General features: G+C 43.4%; 1 protein-coding gene across 2 annotated transcripts; it reads right to left on the bottom strand.

Annotated features, from left to right (window-relative positions):
* Nucleotides 1-8,733: 8,733 nt before the first annotated feature.
* SYT13 (synaptotagmin 13) lies at nt 8,734-24,155 on the bottom strand (the record flags this gene model as incomplete). 2 transcript variants are annotated; one of them, XM_082057829.1, is made up of 6 exons in its annotated part: nt 8,734-9,038; nt 9,308-9,437; nt 14,826-15,139; nt 16,713-16,853; nt 18,715-18,937; nt 23,973-24,155. In XM_082057829.1, 6 exons carry the CDS (start codon nt 24,153-24,155, stop codon nt 8,734-8,736), a joined length of 1,296 nt encoding a protein of 431 aa, XP_081913955.1. The 2 variants fall into 2 exon arrangements, with proteins under 2 accessions (XP_081913955.1, XP_081913956.1); XM_082057830.1 differs by having other exon boundaries at nt 16,713-16,847.
* Nucleotides 24,156-24,199: the final 44 nt, after the last annotated feature.

Below are 24,199 nucleotides of genomic sequence, written 5' to 3'. Positions count from 1 at the left end.
CAGAGGTGAAAGCTCTCATAAACAGGACTGCCTCTTTTATTTAACTCGGTCTGGAAGGACCTCGGTTTTCCAATGGATCCTGGGTGTGGATACCTGGGAATGAATATGAGCAGATAAGCCAGTGTTACTTGAAGTGGGCAAGCAGTTTAGCCCTCTAGCAAAAGTTTAATGTAATTGATGCATGTGGTATAAAAGTCTTTTGCTCCCCCTTTAAGGTTCCATTTTCATATGGATGCTCATAGGTTTGGATGCTCATAATCTTGGACTTTAACCTGGTGCCCAGCTGTGTCCCAGTGGTGACTGTTCTGGCAAGTCCTACATTCCCAGAATGAAAGGAAACTTGCGTGGAAATTCTGGCCTTGAGGGAGATTTGGGCTTAGAGAGCTCTGGACCTGGGGGAGCATGCAGACACGTCAGTCCCTGTGGGTGAAGGGCTGTGCAGAAGCTTTAGTTTCAGAGTGAATACCCCACGATTTTAACCAGGGATAGTAACCACAGGGGCTGGAAGCAAGAGGCAATTTCCAGACTCAGAAATTATAATAACCCAAAATTAGTGATCCAATAGAAAAGGTTGTTTTTAGTGACTTCCTCAAAGTCAATGAGCTGTCCAAGTATTACAAACAATTTGCCATTTTCTGGCAGCCTTCACTGTAGTGATTTACAATAACTTCTTTTTTGAGCAGTGAGCAAGCCCAACAAAATCCTGGTGGTTGTCAGGGCTTAGGTCCGACTTAACGGGCTCCAGGTTTGTGGAGCACCCAGCAGCCAGCAGTAGAAATCTCACCTCTGCAATTTTGCCTTTGCGAGTCAGTTACAAGCACACAAAGCAGGACGATGCTTCACTTTGAGCAGCTCATCCATGTGTAAAGAGTAAGATCAGCATGCGAAATTCATTGCTGATTTGTAATTAATTTCCTATAAGTGGTTTTGTGCTGTGGACACTTGACCACTGCTGTTGGCAGTGATCAGCCTCCTTGTTGATGACTTCAGTCCAAGGACTTAAAAGCAAGATCCCTTCAAGCAGAATGCACGATTGGAGCCGGTATCAGCAGGGGAAACTTGCATGAATTTATCTGATCTAGGGCTAAAGGTGCTTTTCATTTTTAGGACCACTGACTTTCATGTCAGTATGAGTGAAAAGGAAATTGAAAAATTCGTCTGTGATGGTTGTCATAGCATTAAAGCCTGGTGTGCTCTTCCCCAGCTCCGCTGGTGTCCTGAACACGCTCCACAGAGACGGCTGTTGTCAGCAGCTGGCACTTAAAACCCGATTTAGCAAAAAAACATCATATGTTATTCCTTCCTAGAAATGGGAGGACTGTGGTGCCTGCGATGCTGAGACCTCGCAAGCATAACCAGAGGGGGTTCTTTGTGTCCCCTGGGGGCTGATTCCCTGTCTGCCTCTCCTGAGGTGGGGAGGAAAACATGGGTAGCCATGCAAATCAGTGGGTCTAAGCAGGTGTCCACACAGGGTGTTTAAAGTGGAGGGCTGGGGTGGTGCCGTGGGTCTGGCTCCACTGTGGCACAGGGTGGTGAGCACAGGGGACCAGAGGCTGCTTCTTGCAGCGCTGTTGCCACATGAACGGAGCCGCAGCTCATTTACAAGGGACTCTAAAAATATCTGAAGGATAATCAAAGGCTCCCACAGAACAGCATATGCGCTAACTAGACTTTTCAGCTCTCAGAAGTCCCCCGTTTGAAGTCGTTTTGATCCAAGGGGAAAAGCAAGTGTGCTGTCTGCACTGCTTTCAGTCACCCCATTTCTGGGGAGGCTGGTGGCCCCTCAGAGATGTGCAGAGTGGGAGAGCAGTATGGAGGTGGCACAGTTGACAGGACAGGGACAGGACAGGGAGCCATGAGTGGTGGGGACAGGGTTTACAGAGCTGTGCTCCCAGCCACCACGGGAACTCATGTTGCTTGGGACAGTTGTACTGGAAAACTGGGTAGCAGGTGGGTTTTAGGTCTGAGCTGTCTTCTCAGGGGCATCTTGAAGCCCTTTCTTTGCTGTGTTTATCCCAGATTCAGCAGGCACTAAGAGTTCAGTGAAGCAGAGGAACTGGCTGCAAACCTCCAGCTATTGATAATAGCTGCAACACAACTGATGGATTAGGTGCCACTCTCTCCTCGCGGATAGAGGATTATGGGCCAGTTCCATTTGAATTTTTAAATACCTCGGAGGAAAAAAGCTTCTAATAAACCCAAAGTGACAATGAATAGCAGGGTTAAGAGAAGAATGATTCTGTGGCAGCTATTGCTGCTTTTCAATGTACTGGGCTGGGAATCACTGAGTGATTCTGGGAGGGAAGGATTGTCCCTGACAAACGCATCATCCATGTTTGACTCCCTATGCGGCAAAAGTACATCTTCTTTCCCCCCACCTCTATGGTGAATGCTTCAGTAGCATCAGCCTGGCTGTGCAGCTGACAGGCTGGCAGCAACTCTCTTTGCAAAGCCAGCAGCAGCCTGTGGCCCCGGCAGACTCACTTTGTTGTTTATCCTTGTGATGGGTAAGCAAGTGCCCCCAAACTGTCAATGTGGTAAATACTTCCCACTCCTGCCCACCAAAATCTGGTTTCTCTTACTTTCATGTGCAGTTTTTGATCTCTATGTCTTGTTAGGAACCAGCTAATTCCAGTGACGGTATTAGGTCAGCTAAGTAGGTATTCCTTCTTACAGATGCACAGTTTACAGAATATCATCAGCATCACCTTTAAAGTACTAAGATCAGCAGAAATTCTGAATCCAAATTCACTTATTCGTTTTGTTTCAGAGATGGAGCCAGTATCTGGGAGGAACCTGATTCCCAGATCCTATTCCCTAAGCCCCTGGCAGCTGGAAGAAAGCCTTTACAGCTTTATTGAGCTGCCACCTTGCTGAAAATAGCCAGTAAAGAGCCTGTGCTTGGCCAGGATAGGACTCCATTGCTGACTGCTCCCCTTCTCATTGTACTCCCATCCCTTGACAACACCCTTCAGAGGACGTTCTGATGACTCACCCCAGCACTTTATACCCCTGACAGAAGCTGCAGGCAGAGGGGACTTACCCTAGAGTAAGCAATGTAGACACACTGTTGATATAGTTTGGAATTATTTACTTGCGGTGATTTATATATTGTGCTGTAACATTAGACACAATGGCTGAGCCTCATGCTCTGTCTTTGTGCTTTGGACTGTGCAAACAATATAGAGTCTTAAACAATATCTTGCTCTGTACAATAAACACACCGGAACACTGAAGGACCAAGTAAGCAGAAAAGCCTTCTCATGCTGGAAGGCCACAAAACACTATTTCACTTCGCTACTATTCTTGTGCTATTTGATTATTAGCAACAGAAAAAACAATATAAAGTGTCAAGTATTAGTATTTACTCATCATGCTAATCTTGCGGTAAATGAACCAAATATATTTTGATACTTAGTTGAATTCTGAAACATATAAGTAATACTGCCAAAGCTCTGTCCTTCAGTTCAATCAGACCTTCAAAAGAGTGCAGGAAGTGTGGTCCAAGCCACTTTATCTCCCATATCTCACTAAATGTCATCATGCTCAGCTTATCTTAGACATCAGCAGAATTTTGGCAAAACTTGGGCTGTATTTGTAGAGCCCAAATATGATGTCCTCCATTCTGGAAAAAAAAAAAAAAGTTGTCTTTGGACACTACTGCCAGATAATACCGATGACAGGTGCCAGCAAAATGCAAGGTACTTCTGTTCAAGGTGTTGAAAGCACAATAATGCCTGGGAGACTAGTTGAGCTTGAAAATTTTCCCAGACCTGTTGAAGGGAATTTTCCATTGTTTTCTGATGTGTTACCTCTTTGCAAAGCAAACATGATTCCTATCACCATTCAGTGGAGGATATTTGGGCAAGAAGTGAGGGGAAAACTGTGCACTGAAAAAGTGTTACCCTTACAGGAGACCAGCTGCAACCACTTCCCTGTTATAAATGGAGAAGGGGACGAAGGGTAGTAATGAGTCTAAAACATCCCAGAGCTGCTTCAGTGACTATCGATGATCTGTGTTTTTTTTAATCTCTTCTACTGCAGCACAAAATGCTGAAAATCAAACTAGATCATTTGTTTGGGAAGATCTAGCTCTGAGGGCAGGTCAAGGCAAAGCAACATATGGCTACGATCTATTTTTTAAGCAGGTAACTCCTTAATGAAGTCACAAATTATTTCCTCTGGCCTCTCAGTCCCCTCTTCTGAATAGAGGCCACAGCAGGAAAACACCTCTCCCAGGCAATGCTGGATGCAATATAGGAGCTGCATTTCTCATTCTGATCTACAGTAGTCATGTTGTTTGGCTTTTGTCACTGGATGAGAAACAGTGAATCCTTGTCCTTAAACTTACAGCTCTCTGGCCCTTTGTGAAAAGGATTGTTCATTCTGATCAGGTAGACTGCCACCACCCCCCGTTTTTTTGTGCTTTTGTTGTTGTTATTTTGTTTGTTTGTGGGTTTTGTTTGTTTGTTGTGTTTTTGTTTTGTTTGGTTTTCTCTGGCCTCCCTACAGTCTCTTAGCTTCCAGCTTCACATTAATGGGTTATAGCAGACATAATAATCAGTGCAACCACTGAATAGCCACTGGGGACTCTAATGGCTATTTGTGGTCACACACATACCTAAAGAACATTAATTGCCATAACTAGGCTTTTTTTGCTTCTTATGATGCAGCTTATAAGCAGCACTCTTTAATTTGTGTTAGTGTTGCTTGCTACTGCTCCTGTATTTACAGCTTCAGGAGCTGCAAACCATGGAGCTGCCCGGCTGGGTTCTCTGGCCTTATTGTGCTTAAGCAATACTTTAACAGCTTGTGTTGCTGAAGCTGTTTGATTTGATGGCACTGAGCATTTCCAGATACTCTGCGTTTGTATTCATGATGTTGTCATCCCCCACAACAGCCCCCTGCAGCTTGTCTGCTTGGGCCAGTGTAGCACCTCCAGCCCTTGGGGTGCTGGGGCTGAGTGGCACACAGGCATTGCTAAACAGGCGATACAGGAGGTTGAGAGGGATAAGGGCAGAGCTGGAATGCGATGACAAACAGCTCCTATTCAGAGAGTTCAAAAGGGCCCAGTCTGAGTGTCCCAGCCCCTCCGGTACCACACGTAGGCAGCATTCCTCCTGTTCAGGACAGCCAGCACCCTTAACTGCGCCTGCTTTCAGCCCCTGCTCAGCAAATGGCTGCCTCGTTAAATAACCACCTGGCAGCCTTTGTTCGGGCTGCACTGAATGCGAGAGACATTCTTTCCAGGCTGAAATGCCAGACACCAAAAATGATCCAGCCGGGAAAGATGCATGCATTTTCCCTCTTCCTCGCTTCCCCATTTAAATCCCATTGCAGCAAAGGAGGGAATAACACCCTCCTTTAACACTAATGGCACCACTTCACAGGTAAGACAGATTTGTGGTTAAGTAGTGTGTATACAGGTATTTTTCTGCTGTAAAAGAGGACATTATTTTGTCACAGCAAAATCAGATTGCGAGAGGCTATTCCTTTAGATGCTATAGGATTGCTATCTAATTACAGGGTGTGCCAAAATCACCAGGGGCAGAGGCAGATAGTGCTGTTTACAATCAGTCACCAAGATGTTATAAAAGGCTCATTAAAATAAGCAGGAGGCAGAACTAGAGAAATCTCTTGGCAGCAAGGCAAATATTTGGCCCTTCAGGCTTTCCGGTGCCAGCCAAGTAGCATCATACCATGAAGTTATCCTTCTTATAGCTACTCTAAAAAAAAAAAAAAGAATCCTAACACTGCCAGGAATCTATATGTATTAGGCAAATATCACAACGAATTTTGCACTTAAATGGAAATAATGATTCCAAATCTATAGGAATATCTACAGGTAGATCATGAACACAGCAGCTATTAAGAATTCACTATCAACTAAAACCCTGTGTCAATTTAATTCACAGTATCCTACAGCTTTTTGTTAATAAACAAAAGCCCATAGAGCAAAACAGGAAGTCAAATTTCTTTTTGTTTAAATCCCCTCTAGCCAGTTGAAGCAATATCAGAGATTAAAACATTGGGTATAAGATTCATTGACATACTTTGTTTTTCTGTTTGTTTGCTTGTGTGGTCAAAGCTGGTTTTATCACTCTATTCAAAGTGATCCTGTGACTCCTGGCTATACCACCTATAAAGGGAATAGCAGTGTCAAGATAGCGGAGTTTTCAGTGTACCTCAGCCTTGTCAGTCTCTTCACAGAATCACAGCATTGCTGAGGATGGAAAGGACCTCTCGAGTTCATCTTGTCCAAACCCACCCCTGCTCAAAGCAGGTTGTTCATCTCTGTATCCCATCAGATTTTGAGTGTCTCCAAGGAGGGGGACTCTCAACAACCTCTCTTGGCAACTGGTTCCAGTTTTTGACCATCCCCACAGTAAAAAACCTTTTTTTTTCCTTTGTTTTTTTTTTAATGTGCTCATATGGAATTTCCTGTATTGTTGTTTGTGCCCTTGCCTCTTGTCCTGTCACTGGACACCAGTGAGAAGAGTCTGGCTCCATCTTCTTTTCTCCCAGATCAGGTGTTTATACATACTGATAAGTTCCACCCTGATCCTTCTCTCGACCAGGCTGAACGGTTCCAGCTCTTTCAGCCTGTCCTCTTACAGAGGATGCTCCAGTCTCTTAACCATCTTTATGGCCATTTGCTGCACTCTCTCCAGTAAGTCCGTATCTTTCTTGCACTGCGGAGCCCAGAACTAGACACGGCGTGCCAGATGTGCCCTCACTGGTGCTGAGTAGAGAGGAAGGATCACCTCCCCTTGACCTGCTGGCAATACTTTTCCTGAGGCAGCCCAAGACACTGTTGGCATTCATTGCTGCAAGAGCGCATTTCTGGCTCATGTTCAGCTTGGTGTCCACCAGGGCACTCTGGTCCTTTTCTGGAAAGCCACTTGCCAGATGGGCAGCCCTCAGCCCTGCAATGGTGCATGGGCTTGTTCCTCCCCAGGTGCAGGACTTTGCACTTCTTCTTGTTGAACTTCAGAAGGTTCAGGTCAGCCCATTTTTCCACATCCATCTGAATGGCCGCACAACCGCATGGTGTATCAACCACTACTCCTAGTTTTGTGTCATCTGCAAACTTGCTGAGGGCATCTCTGCCCCATTGTCCAGGTCACTTATGAAGATGTTAATCAGCATCAGTCCCACTACAGCCCCAGTCGCCACTAGTGATGGGCTTCCAGCTGAAATTCATTCCCCTGTTCAGAGCTCTCTGTGCCTGGCACGTCAGCCAGTTTCCAGATACCGTTTCTGGTGGTTTTCCTGTGCCATCAGTATGGCAGCCTTCATTTGACAGTCTATTAGACTCTTTTGACTAAGTCATCAAAATAGGATGGATGCTAGATAAAGCCTAGCTTCATATTCTGATTTAAACAATATCAATCTGACCCTGCAGAAATGAACTCTGAGTTTTTCAGTGTTATAAAATATATGGTTCTGGTTTTAGATTTTGCGATGTCTTATCCCCATGCAAGTCCTTTAACACTGTGTCTACTACTTGAAATAAAGCGGTAGGACAAGCAGTGTGCGTATGGGGGTCATAAAATCAACACTGCCAATGCCAGACTTTCAATCCATCTAGACAAAAAAAAAGGGCAGTAAACAGTAACATTTAAGCCATGTCGAGTCTTGAAAGCGCACACAAAAAACAAGCCCTGGAGAGTCTGTCTGGTCAGTGAATTCCTTCTGTCTGGAAGTGATGAAATGCATGGCAGTTCTAAACAGTAGTCTTTGACTAATGCTGGTATGAGGATTTGAGTGCGATAGTTAACTGTCAAACCAAAACCATCAATCAACTGCTAAGGTATGAAATGATCCCACTTCTTTCGTCTAGTCTTAGATGTTGCTGGAATATAACTGAAGTATTTGAAATTTTCTAGCTCAGAAAAACCCAAACAGAAAAGATGGCAGTAAGCAGAAAGATTTGCTCCAGATTTTTGGAAATAACATCACCAATAACTTTTATCCACGTTTAGGGTCTTCCTGGGTGACACTGCAGAAAGATATAGGTATTCTGCTAAAGGATCCTGAAACACAGTTTCATGAATCCTAAATACAAGGTATCAAACATTCCAGGAAAGAAAAGTGAAGGAAGGTATTTGATTTCTTGTTCAGCAGTGTTTGCTTCAAAGGCTACACAGGATGACAGTGTTGACTGTCTCATTCTCTCTTCTTCCTCTGTTTTCTCCCTTAGTTCTGTATCTTTCTCTAGGTATCCATCTACTGCATGCTGGCTTCACTCTCTCATACTGATGCAGTGACATTTCTCTCAGCTTTGTGAAGTATTATGAAAAACAGTGACTGGTAAAACATCTGCCACATGTTTGTGATTATGGAGCCAGCACTCATCAAGGGACTTGGATGACAGTGCTAGATATCAAGGAGTGGCTTACATTTCCATGATACCTTTGCTCCCCTCTGCTTCTCCACAGATACAGGGACCTCTCAGAAATTACACTGGGCAGGCTAATAAAACCAATTCAAATCATCCAGACCACCAAATCCCTTGTTTCTGAGAACCACTTGAGGTGGGTGATTGTCCTTTAAACACGTTTTCCAGACAGTTTCCCTGGCTAGGATGAAGCAGGAAAATCAGAGAACGCGGTGTAAGAAGAATGCTGTGCCAAGCAACTTTGTGGAGAGGAAGATGGAAGGTGAAATGCAGCTTATTCCTTCAGGCTCAGAGGCCTGGTGGAAATCTGGTTAGCAGTAATCATGATGAGCCTACATGTGGAGCTGGTGCCACATGGCTATCTGTCTCCTGGGGTTCCTCAGCATTTCTTCCCAGTGGTTCCTCTCCGTGCCTGTGACGTGCAAGCCCAGGCTGCACTTGCCGAGCACGTGGCTCTGCCCAGCACCATCCTGGCTCAGCATTTCCAGCTCCACACTGGAAGCACGCAGGAGCTCATGAGGCACCTCAAACATGATCATCTCATTCCACACAGGGTTGATCTTGTGTTTTGCACGTTTGGTCTGCTTCTTCTTCAGCTTCAAGGACTGATGCCTCAGTGTCACCTTGACAGAAACATCTGTGTAGGAAGTTGTGAGAGACACCATATTAATGAGCATGTAACAAAATACGTGCAACAGAATTTTAACTGGTGCCATCAGACTGAGAGAACATAAGAAACATTGATCCTGGGGGGTTGGTTTTCACTTTTTAGAAATTATTCAAATCTCTTTGGCTTTCTAAGCCGAACATCTATTTTCTTCTGCTGAAGACCACCCTTTCCACTTTATTTCTAGATTTACATAATAGCAGAAACAAGAAACTATGTTTTCTTGCTATTCTACTCACCATTGCCAAGTAGATCTTTCAGCTGCTTGGAATGGAGATTTTTAGCCTTAATAATCACCACCAGCAGGCGGTTAGCTGCTGGCAGGTAGCTGATAGAGAGCAGAACCTCTCCATGGCCTGTAGATGGCTCCTGGAAATGGAGACACAGGAAGGGTTAATTTTTTATACAATCTTGGCTGTAACATTAGGAAAACTAAACAGAACAAGGTGATGAGTGGACAGTTGTGAACCAACCAAGCTGTGTCACTGTCTTTGTACAGGAGATATTTCCAGTTACACTGGATGAGAATGAACCTGGCAAAGATGTCTGAGAGGACTCCTCCACTCATGAGTCCTTGATCATGTCAGTTACTGCTTGCTTTTCTCGCTGGAGAGTAACTGCTTCCCAGCATCTCCCTTTAGTGTAATATTTAGTCAGAAGAGGAGGATTTGAGGCTGAACTACATGAAAGTAGTCAGATATCCCTTTACTGAGAGGTTATTTTTTATATCCCCTGCTTCCATTCCTGCTTTTCATAATTCACTCTGCATTTCAGCTGCTCTATCTGTAAGGAGGCTCTGATCAGACGTGGATCCCACCCAGTCCACGCTGCCTGGCAGGAGTGTAGGGCTCCCTGGGAAAGAGTAGGTGATTCTCGGGTCTGTGCCACACAGACAGACCCTGGAGCTGGAGTTGAACCTTCTCTGATACACTTGGCTGATATGGGAAAAACCCAGTCAGCCTGAAATCCTCCATGAGCTTGGCACAGCACTTTACAGAACGTCCTGAGTTGAAAGGGACCCACAAGGATCATAGAGTCCAACTCCTGTCCCTGCATATGACAACCCCACAGTTCACTCCATGTGTCTGAGAGCGTTGCCCAGTCTCTTCTTGAATACTGCCAGGGTTGGGGCTGTGACACCTCCCTGGGGAGCCTGTTCCAGTGTTCAACAGGTCCCATAGGGAGGTAGTCATGGCCCCACGCCTGGCATTTTCTCTTCCTTCCTAGCCTGTCTTCCCTCAGGCCTGCGAGCAGCTCTCCCTGCCACCCCTGTGGGGTTTCCTCTGGGGCAAATGCTCTGAACCATCAGGCCCTCACTTCAGCAGGCCACACTTTTTCTCTTTTTCTTTCTTCTTTCTTTTCTTTTCTTTTCTTTTCTTTTCTTTTCTTTTCTTTTCTTTTCTTTTCTTTTCTTTTCTTTTCTTTTCTTTTCTTTTCTTTTCTTTTCTTTTCTTTTCTTTTCTTTTCTTTTCTTTTCTTTTCTTTTCTTTTCTTTTCTTTTTTTTCTTTTCTCTTCTTTTCTTTTCTTCTTTTCTTTTCTTTTCTTTTCTTTTCTTTTCTTTTCTTTTCTTTTCTTTTCTTTTCTTTTCTTTTCTTTTCTTTTCTTTTCTTTTCTTTTCTTTTCTTTTCTTTTCTTTTCTTTTCTTTTCTTTTCTTTTCTTTTCTTTTCTTTTCTTTTCTTTTCTTTTCTTTTCTTTTCTTTTCTTTTCTTTTCTTTTCTTTCCTTTCCTTTTCTTTTCTTTCCTTTTCTTTTCTTTCCTTTTCTTTTCTTTCCTTTTCTTTCCTTTCCTTTTCTTTCCTTTCCTTTTCTTTCCTTTTCTTTCCTTTTCTTTCCTTTTCTTTCCTTTTCTTTCCTTTTCTTTCCTTTTCTTTCCTTTTCTTTCCTTTTCTTTCCTTTTTTTTCTTTTCTTTTTTTTTTTTTCTTTTTTTTTCTTTTTTTTCTTTTTTCTTTTCTTTTTTTCTTTTCTTTTCTTTTTTTCTTTTCTTTCTTCTCTTCTCTCTCTTCTCTTTTCTTTCTTCCTTTCTCTTCTTTTCTCTCCTCCTTTCCTTTCCTTTCCTTTCCTTTCCTTTCCTTTCCTTTCCTTTCCTTTCCTTTCCTTTCCTTTCCTTTCCTTTCCTTTCCTTTCCTTTCCTTTCCTTTCCTTTCCTTTCCTTTCCTTTCCTTTCCTTTCCTTTCCTTTCCTTTCCTTTCCTTTCCTTTCCTTTCCTTTCCTTTCCTTTCCTTTCCTTTCCTTTCCTTTCCTTTCCTTTCCTTTCCTTTCCTTTCCTTTCCTTTCCTTTCCTTCCCTTCCCTTCCCTTCCCTTCCCTTCCCTTCCCTTCCCTTCCCTTCCCTTCCCTTCCCTTCCCTTCCCTTCCCTTCCCTTTCCTTCCCTTCCCTTCCCATTTTTTGTTTCTTCCCATTAGTGATGGGACTCTTAGCCTCCTGACCTTTCTCCCCTTCCTTCCCTCTTGCCATGGACAAGCACCTGGGATGCAGAGGGACAGGAGCACAGGGCCCGTCACTCTCCCCTGGGAGAGCAATTGCCATTTCCTCCTGGGAGCAGGTGGTAAGGAGAGAAAGTCCCCACTGGCGTGTGCAGAGCTGCCAGCCTGCGGCAAGCACCAAAAGGGGAGCAGTTATTCTCTCAGCGAGTAGGTGATTGTGACAGAAATCTGGTTTAGTGCGAGGTTAATGACCCAGAAGAGTCCCCGAAAGCCAATGTCAATTCAACAGACTCCCTTTGGACTCCTTAGCATGATCTACAGGCTTTAGGGCAGACAGCCCTTCTCCAGGCCGTTTCTGTGCTCTGCACTCTTGCTTCTGAGCAAGCCATAAATATTTCAAATTAAGTTTTCACCCAGTTACTTGCAACAGGCAAGGACAGGCCCCTGTGTGCTCCGCATGAGCTGATTGAGTCTCCAGAAAACATGGCTGTCATCGCTGTCTGGTTTGAATGACTTATTTGTCGTGCACAAATCAGGTGGGAGGCCATTAGCAAGGAAGCCTGAAATTCAATCCCAAAGCAACCCAAGTAAATATTTTTTTCATGCACTCAGGTAGCAACAAAGGGCTCATACGCATTTGTCTTACATAAATCCTATCCTAAATCTAAGTGGATGTTAAAAATTCCCACACATAAAAACAGAGGCAAATCCAAATGACTGTAAGTCAACTACAAAAGAATAAGTGTTTGTACATGGAGGGACAAGTACAAATACTGCCTCAATACTAAAGCACAGTTCAGGCAAGTTATAAGCTGCTTTTATTTATTTATCCATTCTACAGTTTACCAGGTCCCACTCTATAGCTCTTGGCTAGAATTTGGTTCCTGTAGCTCCAGGCATGAATAGATAAAGTGGAGATTGGGGTGGCAAGGCTCTGTAAACGGGAATACACACACGCACACATTGTGCACATGTCACATGTTGTGTTTATGGCCTTCTAGCCCCTAATATTCTGACCAAGTTTTTGACCAGCCAGTATTCACATGAACCCAAAACCTACAATGGTTGGTGTCTGCTGGAGTTTTGCATGAAGAGACCAAGCCAGAGGTACTTTTCCTTGCCCCTCCTTCTGGGTTTTGTTTGGGTCTTTGTTGGGGTTTCTGTTTGTTTTCTTTTTCCTATTAAATCCCTAACCTGCACTTTGTGCTGCAACCTTGCAAAGTCACATAACAACCAGAGCTTTAGTCTTCCTTTCTGCCCGATAAGGATAAAAAGCATCAGGGGGTCATCAATGAATTACGTGTGCAGGGCACTGCGAAATCACAAAAGGGAAGGTGCTGTGCAAGGAGCCACTATTATCACTGTCATTAGCAAAGCAGTTGGAGGGAAGGAAGACAAGATAAGGATATCAGTCTGCAATATCTACACTCTGCATTGCTCACAGGACTTCATGAATTCCTGAATACTAATTACATTATCTGGTTAGCTGTAAGCTGCTCTCTGAGTTCCTTCCCGTATGTGTGGGAGACTTACTGGGAAGGCAGGAATGACATTTCTGCCACTTGTGGCTTTTCAAGGAAATGTCAGACTTTAAACAAAGGCCAGTAACTTTGTTCCTGGATGGATGCTGTCAAAAATAGCTCCTCTTTTTTTTTTTTTTTTTTTTTTTTTCTTTTGATCAGCTCTTCCTCACTCTCTCCCTCTCTGCTTCTCTATGAATGATTCAGGATCTGTATATAAGCTATCTGTGTAACGGTTGGCTCTCTCAGGTCCCAGATGACGCAAATTCAGCTTTCACTGCACATCCTCAGCTCAAACTGGGGCACTGTTCAGTAGTACTGTTAGTGTTAACCTTGTGCTGTCAGCATGCAGAAGAAATGAATGCTGCCCTGCTTATATGCATGGTTGTGAAACTGGACAAAGGCAGAGTACCCAGTGTGTCAGGACTGCATCAGGTGTACTGAGTGATAACTGACCATTGCTGTGGACAGGCTGTTCCTTGGGTATCGCTTACAAAGCAGATACTACAGTAGGTTAGGGGGATGCGGGGCCTCCACCTATCTCAGTTTAGGAATTTAAATCATTATCTTGGAATAATTACTTTTGGACATATTTTTTTGCAGCAGTGAACTGGGAACTCAGTTCAATTTACAGCTATTAGACAAATATTTAGCTTTGTGCTTGAAGTTTATTAAGCTAATTCAGATCACCCATTTATTTCTGCTGCCTTTCTCTCTGCCAGAATTTTTTTAGAGTGGCCAGCCCAATTAGCATTCAAATGGCAATCAGATAAATTAGCATTATTGGAAATTAGAAATGCTAACTCTGTACTCTGTGTTTGGCCAACTCAGTGGAGAGCCCTCACCTCTGACAGTGTCACGCACTCATTTATTTCAGCATGCTTAGTGACAACGCTGTTGTTGTTTTGCATTGCTCACCCCCTACCATACCAGAATATAATAGGTACCTGTTTGTAGCGATGTAGTAGCAACAATGGCAGTGCCCTACTGCCATGTTGTTAAGTGTATTGCTGCTGCTAGAAGAATAATCAAGTTCATGGCAGGGAAAACACTCCTGAAGAAATGTGCAACAATTTAGTGCACATGAAGCATCCCCTGTACCTGCATCAAATACCGTTGGGGTCCTTCCTTCTATTTTCCCTGCCTGTGCAGACAGGAAGGGGTGGATAAGGAAGGAAAGGGCTGTTTTGATGTTTAAATAAACCAAAACAGTGAAATTAGTCATATTTTGACATCTCCAAGAATGAATAGCACTGCTGTATTGATCCCAGTAAGGATAAGTGGTCTTCAGTCAAACATTTCATTCCCAACAATGTATTTCACTCCTAGCTTAAAGCTCACTGAGGTGCCACTGTATGCCCTACCCACAGGAGCTCTGCAGAGTCCCTCTGTCCTGCTCTGTAGGCACTCTCTGGTTTTTCAGCTCTTGCCACTACTGTCCTGCATCGCTAATTCGCAGGACCTCATGCACTTCTAGAACTTCTTCTAGATATAGGCTTTGAATTACAGATATCAGTGTCTGATTGTCATGTAATTGAGCGAGGAGAGGCAGTTTAGACACGTCTTAACTGCCAGGAGCTGTAGATGGACGGGCTGGGTTGATGGGCCTTTGATTGCTTTCTGAAATGATTAGTTACAGACCAACGAAGAGCAGTGCCAAGTGACCTCTGCAGTCACACATCACCCCTTTAAATCTGGCTCCAAACAAATAAAGCCACCCACTGACATGCAGCTGTCTTGGAAGAGGGCTTCTCCTGTCTGAACAATTAATCATTAGAGTTTCTGTACTACAGACACAAATTCAGTCCATACCTTCTCTGGGGTCTTTAGCCTTTCCCACTGGGCCACCCCAAAGGACTCCTCCATGTTAGCAAGGCCCAGTTTGAGTTCCCCCACAATGCTGTGTCTGGAGAACTTGTCGCAGTTTCTCAGTGTAAGAGTCAGTGTCCCCTCTGGCATCTCCTCTTCTGTTAATGGGAACCTCAGGACCTCCTCCCAGAGGGTGTGAAGCATCTTCTTCTTCAGCTCTGTCTGGGCCTCAGCAATACCAGACTTGCTCACCAGTGTGCCCAGTATGTAGCAATGGCAGCCAGCATCTTGGTCCCCACTCATTCTGCCATGCATAGCTGGAAAAGAAAGATTGATTGTAAGGACCTTTCATAAAACACAGCCTTGAAATATCTGTGGCTTAAGTGCTTATTTCATGAGAGTCATAAAATAAAACAGCTACATAGACATTGACCTCTGTTCCTGCTTGCATGGGGCAGATTAACCCATGAGCGCATACTCTGGTATTTTCCTCATGCTGCACATTGTCCTTGTCTTTCTGCCACTGCAGAATGACCTGTTAGTGTTTGGGAGCCCAGCAGCTGAGTTTAAGGAAACATGCTCTGTTGGAAGGTAAAGAACAGCCATGAGATGAGACACCGCATGGCAGCTCTCATTTACTTTTACCTCAGCATACAAAGAAAGCTTCTTACAAAGGCTTTAAAAGCAGGATGGCGGTCACAGACATAAGAGATGGGAGAGACCTCCCTACTGGCACACATCCACCCCTGCAAGCCAGCGTGGATATGGGTTTTACATGCTGCTTGTCCAGCCTCTGGTAAATGACTTCTTCAGGAGCCATCCCACAGCCCAAAAGATCTGTGTCAAGAGACATTCGCCCCTGATTTTATATCCCTTTTATGTTGAAAAGTCTAGAGTGTGAATCGCATTTCATACTCCAGCTGCATCATCAGAATTGTGCTGCCATTTCCACAGGAAGAGGAGCATGCCTTCCTCTGAGGGGTCATGAAACAGAACGGCTTTGTGGGCAAAACTGAAGTCCTTGCTGCAGCCACTCCAAGGACAGCTGCTCCTGAGCTTTCAGGTCCCATGATTCACAGGGCTCTCCTGGTTTCTTGGGGGAGCAGAGCTGCAGAGCAGAGCTGGATCCTGCCTGGGTGGTAGTGGGGCACTCATGGAGAGCCAGGGTAGCATCCCACAGTCACGGGTGTCCACCCTGGAGGCGAGCTGTGGCTTGCTGCTGGCAGGCAGCCCACAGCAGCAGCTGCCATTTAGCACCCCTTCAATTCTCGCTTCAGAGGGTGTGATTTGATTAGGCTTCCACAGAGATCTGCACTGTGCATGAATTATTCAGTCAGCTTATTTTACTTTCCCAGAGGAACTGATGGTGCTCCAGCCCTGAGCAGAGAAGCTGTTACAGTTGTCAGTTCCCACTTCAGAGAGTGACACAGAGCCTGGCTGCCTGGCCAGATGCAGCCACAGGGACCTTCCTTAGTGGCCAACAAGGTAAGTCTGCTATCTCCAGCTTAGCCCTTGACTTGAGGCAGAGACAGTAGGGAGTGGGTCAAGTTGAAGAATGAAAGTTATAGAGAGAAGGGAGATAGCCCTGCCCTCAAAGGAAAAAAAGATAAAAAAGAAAGAGGTTGCTTTGCACCATGTTTGGGACTGGAGAAGCCCATCCTGGTTCCTGGCTTCGGCTTTTGAGCTGTGCAAACAATTGCTCCCAAGCCATGTCTTGCACAGTTACTTTAACAGATACTTCGATTCTGCAAGCCCAGAACCAATGAAACATCCAGTGATCCTGGGGTCGCATGTTGATTTTAAAGGCAGGAGGGGAACTCTCTATAAAATCAGTGGATGCCTTGTACCCTCCAGATGCAGAACCACCAGTGGAACACCTCTGCCCCTTACCTTCCAGAAGGGTCACACGCAGCTCAGCTTTTTGTCGATCATATGCGAGGGAGTAGTGCAGCTCAGGGGCCTGGTTACAGCTCGCTGCCCTCTCGGGGTTCAAGTGCTCCGTGACACACACGTCCTTTACCACACCTGGAACTGAAATAACCCCTTTAGCAAGCAAGTCTTCACCTTCCAAGGAGAACAAATCCACCCTGCCTTGACTTGACTTTTCTAAATGTCTGACTATTCCTGCACCTTGTATGGAGGAATATAATTTGTGTTCCTTCTTACTCCATCAACATATATCCTTTTTGCTCTGTCTTCTCACGTTCAGCTCTTTCTACAGCACTTGGACAAGCCTTCTGCTCTTTACCTCTTTGTACTCTAAGATGGTTCACGCACTTGCTCTTTCATCTTATGCCTAGGCCAAGGTGTCTAAACTACACTCATTACTTGTAATTTTATTTCATATAATTTTTAACTTGCGTTGGTGAATTAAATCCTGTGTTCCTTGGAATGAGAAATTTAATCTGCTTTTGAACTGCCATGCAACTCTGCATTGGTTCAGATCTCTTTTAAATTTCAACAATACAATCTTTGTCATGCAGAAGATGTCAACTTTCATAGTGCTTGACCAGGTTGAAGATAATGAGCATGAGAAGCTGTGAGGCAGTTTCTCCACATGTGATTTTGAAGCTTAGCACTTATTTCATACTGAAATAAAGCAAGCTGCAAGGCTAAAAGAGAAGCCACAGCTTTTTCTCATCAGAAGCTGCTATCTGCAAGGTCAGTTCTGACTCACACAGAAAGCAGTAGTGGGACCAGCACATTTCCTCCTAAAAATCTCAGCCACAGTCCAGACCAGTTCAATGTGACACCAAAAGGCGAATGCAACAATTCTTGCTTTATTTTCAGTAACACTTGAGCTCTGAAATCAGTCACAGCAGGAAGCAAACTTGCTTGTGCCACTAGCAGTACAGAGAGGCTCTTAGATCAACACACTTATATAAAGCTTTAGCCTACATGCAGCCACCATCCTTCAGCCTCTCCACCCTATAATCTTCTCCCTGACACGTAAGGATGTGGCGCAGACAGTCTCTTCCTCCAATCCAGCTGCTTCCCGTGGTACTTTCTTTTCCATACTCACAAGTCTCAGGGTGGAAGGGTGAATGTAGCAATTGTGCTCCCAAAAGGAAAAAAAAAAAATAATCTCAACTAATTTAAAAAAACTAGAAAGAGTTCCCTGAAAAAAAATTATAACAGATGGCATGATGTGTCTGGCAAACCTTCAGGAAGGTTTTATTAATGTGGTAACCAGAAGAGTTAAAAGGCAGCTGTGAAGGTAAAAATCAGTATGGAAGCAACTCAAACATGCTGCCAGATGTATATAATTATCATTGCATTTTCTCCCAGGCTCCAGGAATCTTATGTTCCAGGCTTTGGCATGTTACCCTTTGGGCTGGCTGGAAAACAAGAACTGCGTTTGGCGAAAATGTCTGAGGTGTCAGCCTTTGGTTTCACTGCACATTACAACAAGCCAAGACCATTTCACCAAACTGTTGGAAAAAAAGCAGTAGGGAAAATGAAGCAGAAGATTCAACCCCTGCTGCCGAAGACCCTGACAAGGACAGTTACTGGACAGGTAGCATTTGTCCTGGAGGAGATACTCTGCCTAGTTCAGATATTTCAGCTACACTAAATACACGTTTTTCTACCTGCCTCCAGTGAGACGGATTCTTCAAAATAAAAGATGTTTAGGAAAAAAAAAGAAAAAAATCAACCAGCCACAACTACAGCTTTGTTATCCGAATGTCACGATGAACTCCATGACTACTTTCTGTTAAACACATGCATTGAAGACAGAACTCACTTATAATGCCAATTATAAGACAGTGAAAAGAATTCTATATATCCATTTTCACATTTATTTATCTAACTACAACCACATTATGCTCAGAAGTATTACTGATCTACACCTAGAAAAGCAGTTGTTGGTTTGAAGACCAAATGCTCCTACCGTTTTGAGGGAGAACAAACAGCTCTTCATTGACTTGTATCTTCATCCTGCTCTCATCCAAACCAGTATGTTTTCCAGCATCTGGTTCTTCTGTTGTCTTCAGGGAGTATTGTGTGTAGTTAACGATTTCAGGTGAAGTTACTACTGGTTTGGGGCCATAAATGTTGGGAAACTTCAGGAGTGCTCGAGGCTGGACTGGCTCTGCAGTTTTCTTAACGTTGAACTGAAAATTAAAAGCTTGTTATTTGCACTAATTAGACTAATTCTTCAGATTCTCTTAATGTTAAATGAGCTGAGACAAACGGAAAAAATACAGTGCCTCTGATCATTCTTACCATCGTTGTTTCTTGGGTTTTAGAAACCATTGTCTGCATGTTCAGAGATTTTCTTGTCAAAGCTGACACCCTTCTACCTGGTGTATGTCTTTTCAGATTTATGCCTCTACAGATGTTTGGTTGCCACAAAAAAAATATATGTCCTTATTGTTTGATTATTCCTCTGTTCCTGTACCAGTTAATCCTTATTTTCTAAGTCTGTTTTCTCTTAGCATAGAAATCAACCATGAAGTTCATTTTGCTGTGATTGAGGTATGGTATTTTTTACCCTGATGTTTGAAGTCAAACCCAAGATCAAGAGGGTATAGCTATCCACAGATTTAATAACATTTTATGTGAGTATGTAGTAAGCATTAGAAAAGAAAAGGTGTGGCTCATACAGCTATTTTGTGCTAGTATGACCATGGTGTAACAAGACAACGGAGAACTGGTTGAACAAATGAGCCCTGCAATGGCAAACCAAAAGTAGTTGATTCACTGGTCATCTCAGTCTCTTGGACTATCTCCTGTCTCCACCTGACCCTCAAACACACATTTCCCCTTTATTATACTAAGTTTGATCTTAACATTTGATCCCCTGCTGAATCATTAACATGGAATGAGCAGAAGAACCTGAAAGGCTGTATAATGCTCAGGCAGCCCAAGCAAAGTTTGTCACAAAGGCATTACTGTTCTCCCAAAACAATGAAAAATATTTTAGTGGAATACAACACTCCTCTTTTCCTTATGTCCCAAGAAAGAATCCTGTCTGCTTACAACTGAAATCATTCTTGATTCATTTATATTTGGATTCATCAATAGGAAAGAACAAGAGCTGACTAGTAAATGACCCCAACCCTTGCAACAGATTTTATTAATGTTTCCAGAACATAAAAGACAAAAAGCAGAAGTAAAACTGCCATTCTGGTTGATTATTGTGCAGTGGGATTCTCTCCAACCTCGCTGCCTGCCAACCTATTTTGTGTTAAGTTCAGATCAAGGGTGAGCCAGAAAATGTTTGTAATTGTAATTAAAGTTTTTCATTAGTCTCATTGTTTCCTGTTAATAATGAACGTAGATGATGCCCTGAAGCACTTGTCTGCATTGGGACTTTGTGGTTCCAGTTCACGTGTCCTGAGGGAGCATAGCTATTCCTCCAGAAAGAGAGCTGAAGAAAGAGAGCAGTCTTGGACTTTGAGCTCTTCAGTCATCCTCGGCTTACAGAGATCATAGCACTATGGTTATATGCACTTGGTAGTGGTAAAGAACTAAATAGGTCAGCGACTCCATCTTCCCAAGGCAGCATCAGTGTTTAAGAAGCACACTATATAACACAGCATTTTGTCTTGTCTAAATTTAGGGGCTTTGAAAGAGAAGTGGGTTGAGAAAGAAAGACATCACTGTGTGCAGATCCCCACCTAGAATTTAGCTGAGTTCAGATATTATGTAAGACATATGGTGCGGGTCTGTAAGCGAGATCCCGCTTTTAGGGACGTGAGCCTCATCAGTCCTAAAATATATAGGAAATTTGAAGTTACTCATCCAAACCTTGAATGCAGTTTTCCTTTCTTCTAAAATTAACGCAGACCGACAAAGTGAAGTATGTTAGGAGTCAGTACACAACAGTTTGAAAAATGAGGTTGCTTTTGTTCTGTTTTGTTACTCCTGACACGCATACAGTGCCTGCCATGCTGCTCAGTCTCTGCTGCTCCTTCTCTCCTGTATAAGGCTGTTGTCCTACCAGTCACTGACTGTCACACCGGGGCACTGTGCCTGCATTGCTGTGTGCTGCTAGCACATGAAGCACTTTGGGATCCTTGGGGAAGAAAAACACCATACAAAGCTGAGTTGCTGTTAGTAGAATCTTTTCTTGCACTTGCTAAAAGCCAGACATTTAGCCAGGAAATCCATCAGCACACAGCAAATAGAGCTTCACTGGGTCTAAATATTCCTCTTGTCTGTCTGCTCTACAGAATTAGAGATGAGAGACATATGCAAGCACAGTGGGACTAGCCCACCCCCTCTTCCAACTGCATCTGCCTCTGTTTATTATTTTTGCTGCCAGCTCTGTTCCCCAGTGCTGTCTGCTAATCTAGTTCATAGCAGTGCCCTACGCAAGTTCCCTTTGCAAACCAGCAGCAGTATCTTAAAGAGATGAGCAGAAGACTTCAGATAGTTGTGCATAAAACATGTGAAAGTAAAAAAAAAACAAAAGTAGCAAGGAGGTTGCAACTGATTCTTCTGGGTCCCTGCTCAGTGTCACTCAAACAATGCACCAGATTGTTGCCACTGCTGGATGCATTTAGTAATGTTCATTCTGCATGCTTTTCTGAGACTTTGCAGATATACAGTGGGTTTTAATTGATCTGCAGATGTATCTTTGTGTTTGAACGCTTCCTCCTCACGTATACAGGGCGTGTCCATGGGGAGCCTCTGTCTATCGCAAATACAAGCATCACTGTCATGGGAGACATGCCAAGTCAATAAAATGCAGTCTTGCTTCATCTTTCTTTTGTCATCTCTGTTCATCAGAATCAGTGGCCCTGACAGGCTTCAATAATTAAGTATGCCAAGCACTGGCTAGGACAAACAGTATACTAATGTAATCAGAAAAAAGTCCCAACAGGTCAATTTATAAACACAGACAGAGATGATAAAACTTCACAAGCTCAGAACTCAATTTGAGATTAATTCCTTCAAGGTATATAGACTGATTCTGAATCAGTGACAGCATAGGAGAAAACATGTTCCTGGCAAGAAAACTATTTTAATTGGAAAGAATTGTTAAACATATGGAATATGCAAAATAAGAACATTTTGCACTTTCTGTGACAGAATGTTCATTCAGCTGCTGTAATTTGGCTCTATTTCTTTAAAAAAACACCCAAACCCAGTAACATTAGAAATAATACTTATAATGAGAAAGTCTACGATGCTAAAAGAATACAATCACTCAGGTAACAGTGATACACTGAGGGCAGGTTGAATAATTTGATCCCCTGTTGGTCAAATACCAGATTAAGTCACGGCAAAGCTTGATGAATGTAGAAATATTGTGAGGACCATAACCTAATAGCTGCTGGGTACTGGAAGCTTATTTGGACTTCAGGGTCACTTAGTGCTTATTTCAGTCATGCAAGCAGGGTGACACCCTGGAGGAAAAGCTCCAGGACGGATTAACACTTTTCCAAAATTTCACTAAAGGCTGTATAAAAAAAAAATGTCCAGTCCAAGGATGGAGTTCAGGTAAATATTTGGGAAGTTTGTGAGCTTTAAGATTACAACAACAAAAAGCATCTTGTAAAAATGGACTGATGGTGAGGTTATCTGTGGGTAGGGTTGTTCTGGACAACAGCTAGAAAAAATGCTATGCAAAGTGACATGACTGTCAAAGTGATACACTTATCATTCATTTTAACAGTAAACTTGGAAAAACTCAGCAAAACTCAGAGGAGTTGGCAAATCCTCTCTATGGGTTAGAAAATAAAAAAAGGAGCCTGGAAAGGCCATGACAAAGCTATCAAACAGGACAGCAGGTGAAAATCATCCTAGCAAAATACAAACAGGTACTAGGAGGGATTCACCGTGCTCATGGATGAACACTCAGAATTAGCAGCAATCTCTTGAGAAGTCCTAAATTCAGTGTAGATGTTCATCCATGGTCAGTGGAGCCATCCTCCAGCAACCAGAAGCTCTGGTAATGTCATTCTATGTATCTGCACCAGATCTCACAATACAATTGGTAGATTTGGTCATCTTTCCTGAGAACAAACTGCAACAGGAGCATGAGGGTGCAAGGGCTCTTTTCCACTATGACTCTAAGAGTGTTAGCCAGAGAGAGACTGAATATATAACTGTAAACATTACAGAGAAGTTCAGTTAGGACTCCTGCTACACTCTTTATAATACAAAACTAATAGGCAGCTCAGATAATTAAAAGACAAACAAAGACTTACACAATGGATCACTGGCCTTTGGAACAGGCTGCTGTGGCATAACATTTGGTTGAATGGCTAGATGAAAGCAAAAAGGATGTAGGCATATACAAACATCAAGAGCAACAACCAACAGGTAATACTTTCAGAGACTGGAGAGTGCTACAGCTCATGCTAAAGATTGTAGTCAACCAAAGAAATAAGTCAAACATTTCCCTTTAAAGGAGGTCTTCCCATTAATAAGTATATTAGAAGGTTCCTATAGTTCTTGTTCTCTCTTGCAATGAGCTCAGGAGTAAATCAGGGTTTTTTTTTTTTTTTATTCTAGCAAGGAAGACAGACTCCACAGGGATGCCTGACATCCATACTCCACATTGCTCTTATAGTAAGTGAAAAAGCAATTCACAGTGTGATGAGATTGTCTGGTCATCACACTCTAGATTCTCACTTGCATTTTATTATCATTTCAATGACTCATTTTAACTTCACAGATAATTAATCTCCTCAGAGGGGCAGGGAGGAGGAGGGATGGTTTTCACAAGAAACCAGCTGTTGACAGGGAACTATCCTGTATGAACCATAAGTTATCTGAATAGAGTTAGAGAAACAGCTGTTATAGGAGATCCCAGCAGGAGTCATCTCCTCTTTACAATGCTGCATGCCACCTGGTAAAGTCCAGTCTTCTCTCCTCAGGAAATTATTTCCCTTGTGATCTAGCTTGACAGCTAAGCAGCATTTCCAGTCCTCCTCCCTTATTTCTGCAACTAGCAGCTTTCTCTTTGGCAATGTGGCAGCTGTCTCCTTCTCCAGTAATTCTGTGGGTCACCCAGCTCCTGTCTCTCTTTTTCCTGCAATCCTCCTCCCATTAACATGTTGTTACATCCTGAACACTGTAAGCAGATAAATAGGCAGCATAAATCACATGCTGATTAGCCTAACAGGCAAGTCGCATTCCCACCCTCTTCATTTAAAGAAAAATCACAGAGTAAATTAAGAGACTGTGTCTTACTTGCTGGACTGGCTGAAGCACACTGGGCTTAGTATTTTCTGTGTCCTCCTCTTGGTCCTTTTCTGAGAGTCCTTTCCCAGGTTGCTTGCATTTGCAGAAGCAGGTGAGACCGCAGAGGGCAAGGATGCTAGTTGCAGTCCCTAAGGTAGCCCCCAGGGCTATAACTGGGGCAGATAGAACCATTGTCCTGTGCTGCACAGGAACAAAAAGCACAGAAACCCTGTGAC

The sequence above is a fragment of the Streptopelia decaocto genome (genome assembly GCF_964273445.1).
Source record: "Streptopelia decaocto genome assembly, chromosome: 7".
NCBI lineage: Eukaryota > Metazoa > Chordata > Aves > Columbiformes > Columbidae > Streptopelia > Streptopelia decaocto.
The sequence above is the reverse complement of the archived record's forward strand: the minus strand, read 5'-3'. Positions and strand labels throughout refer to the sequence as shown.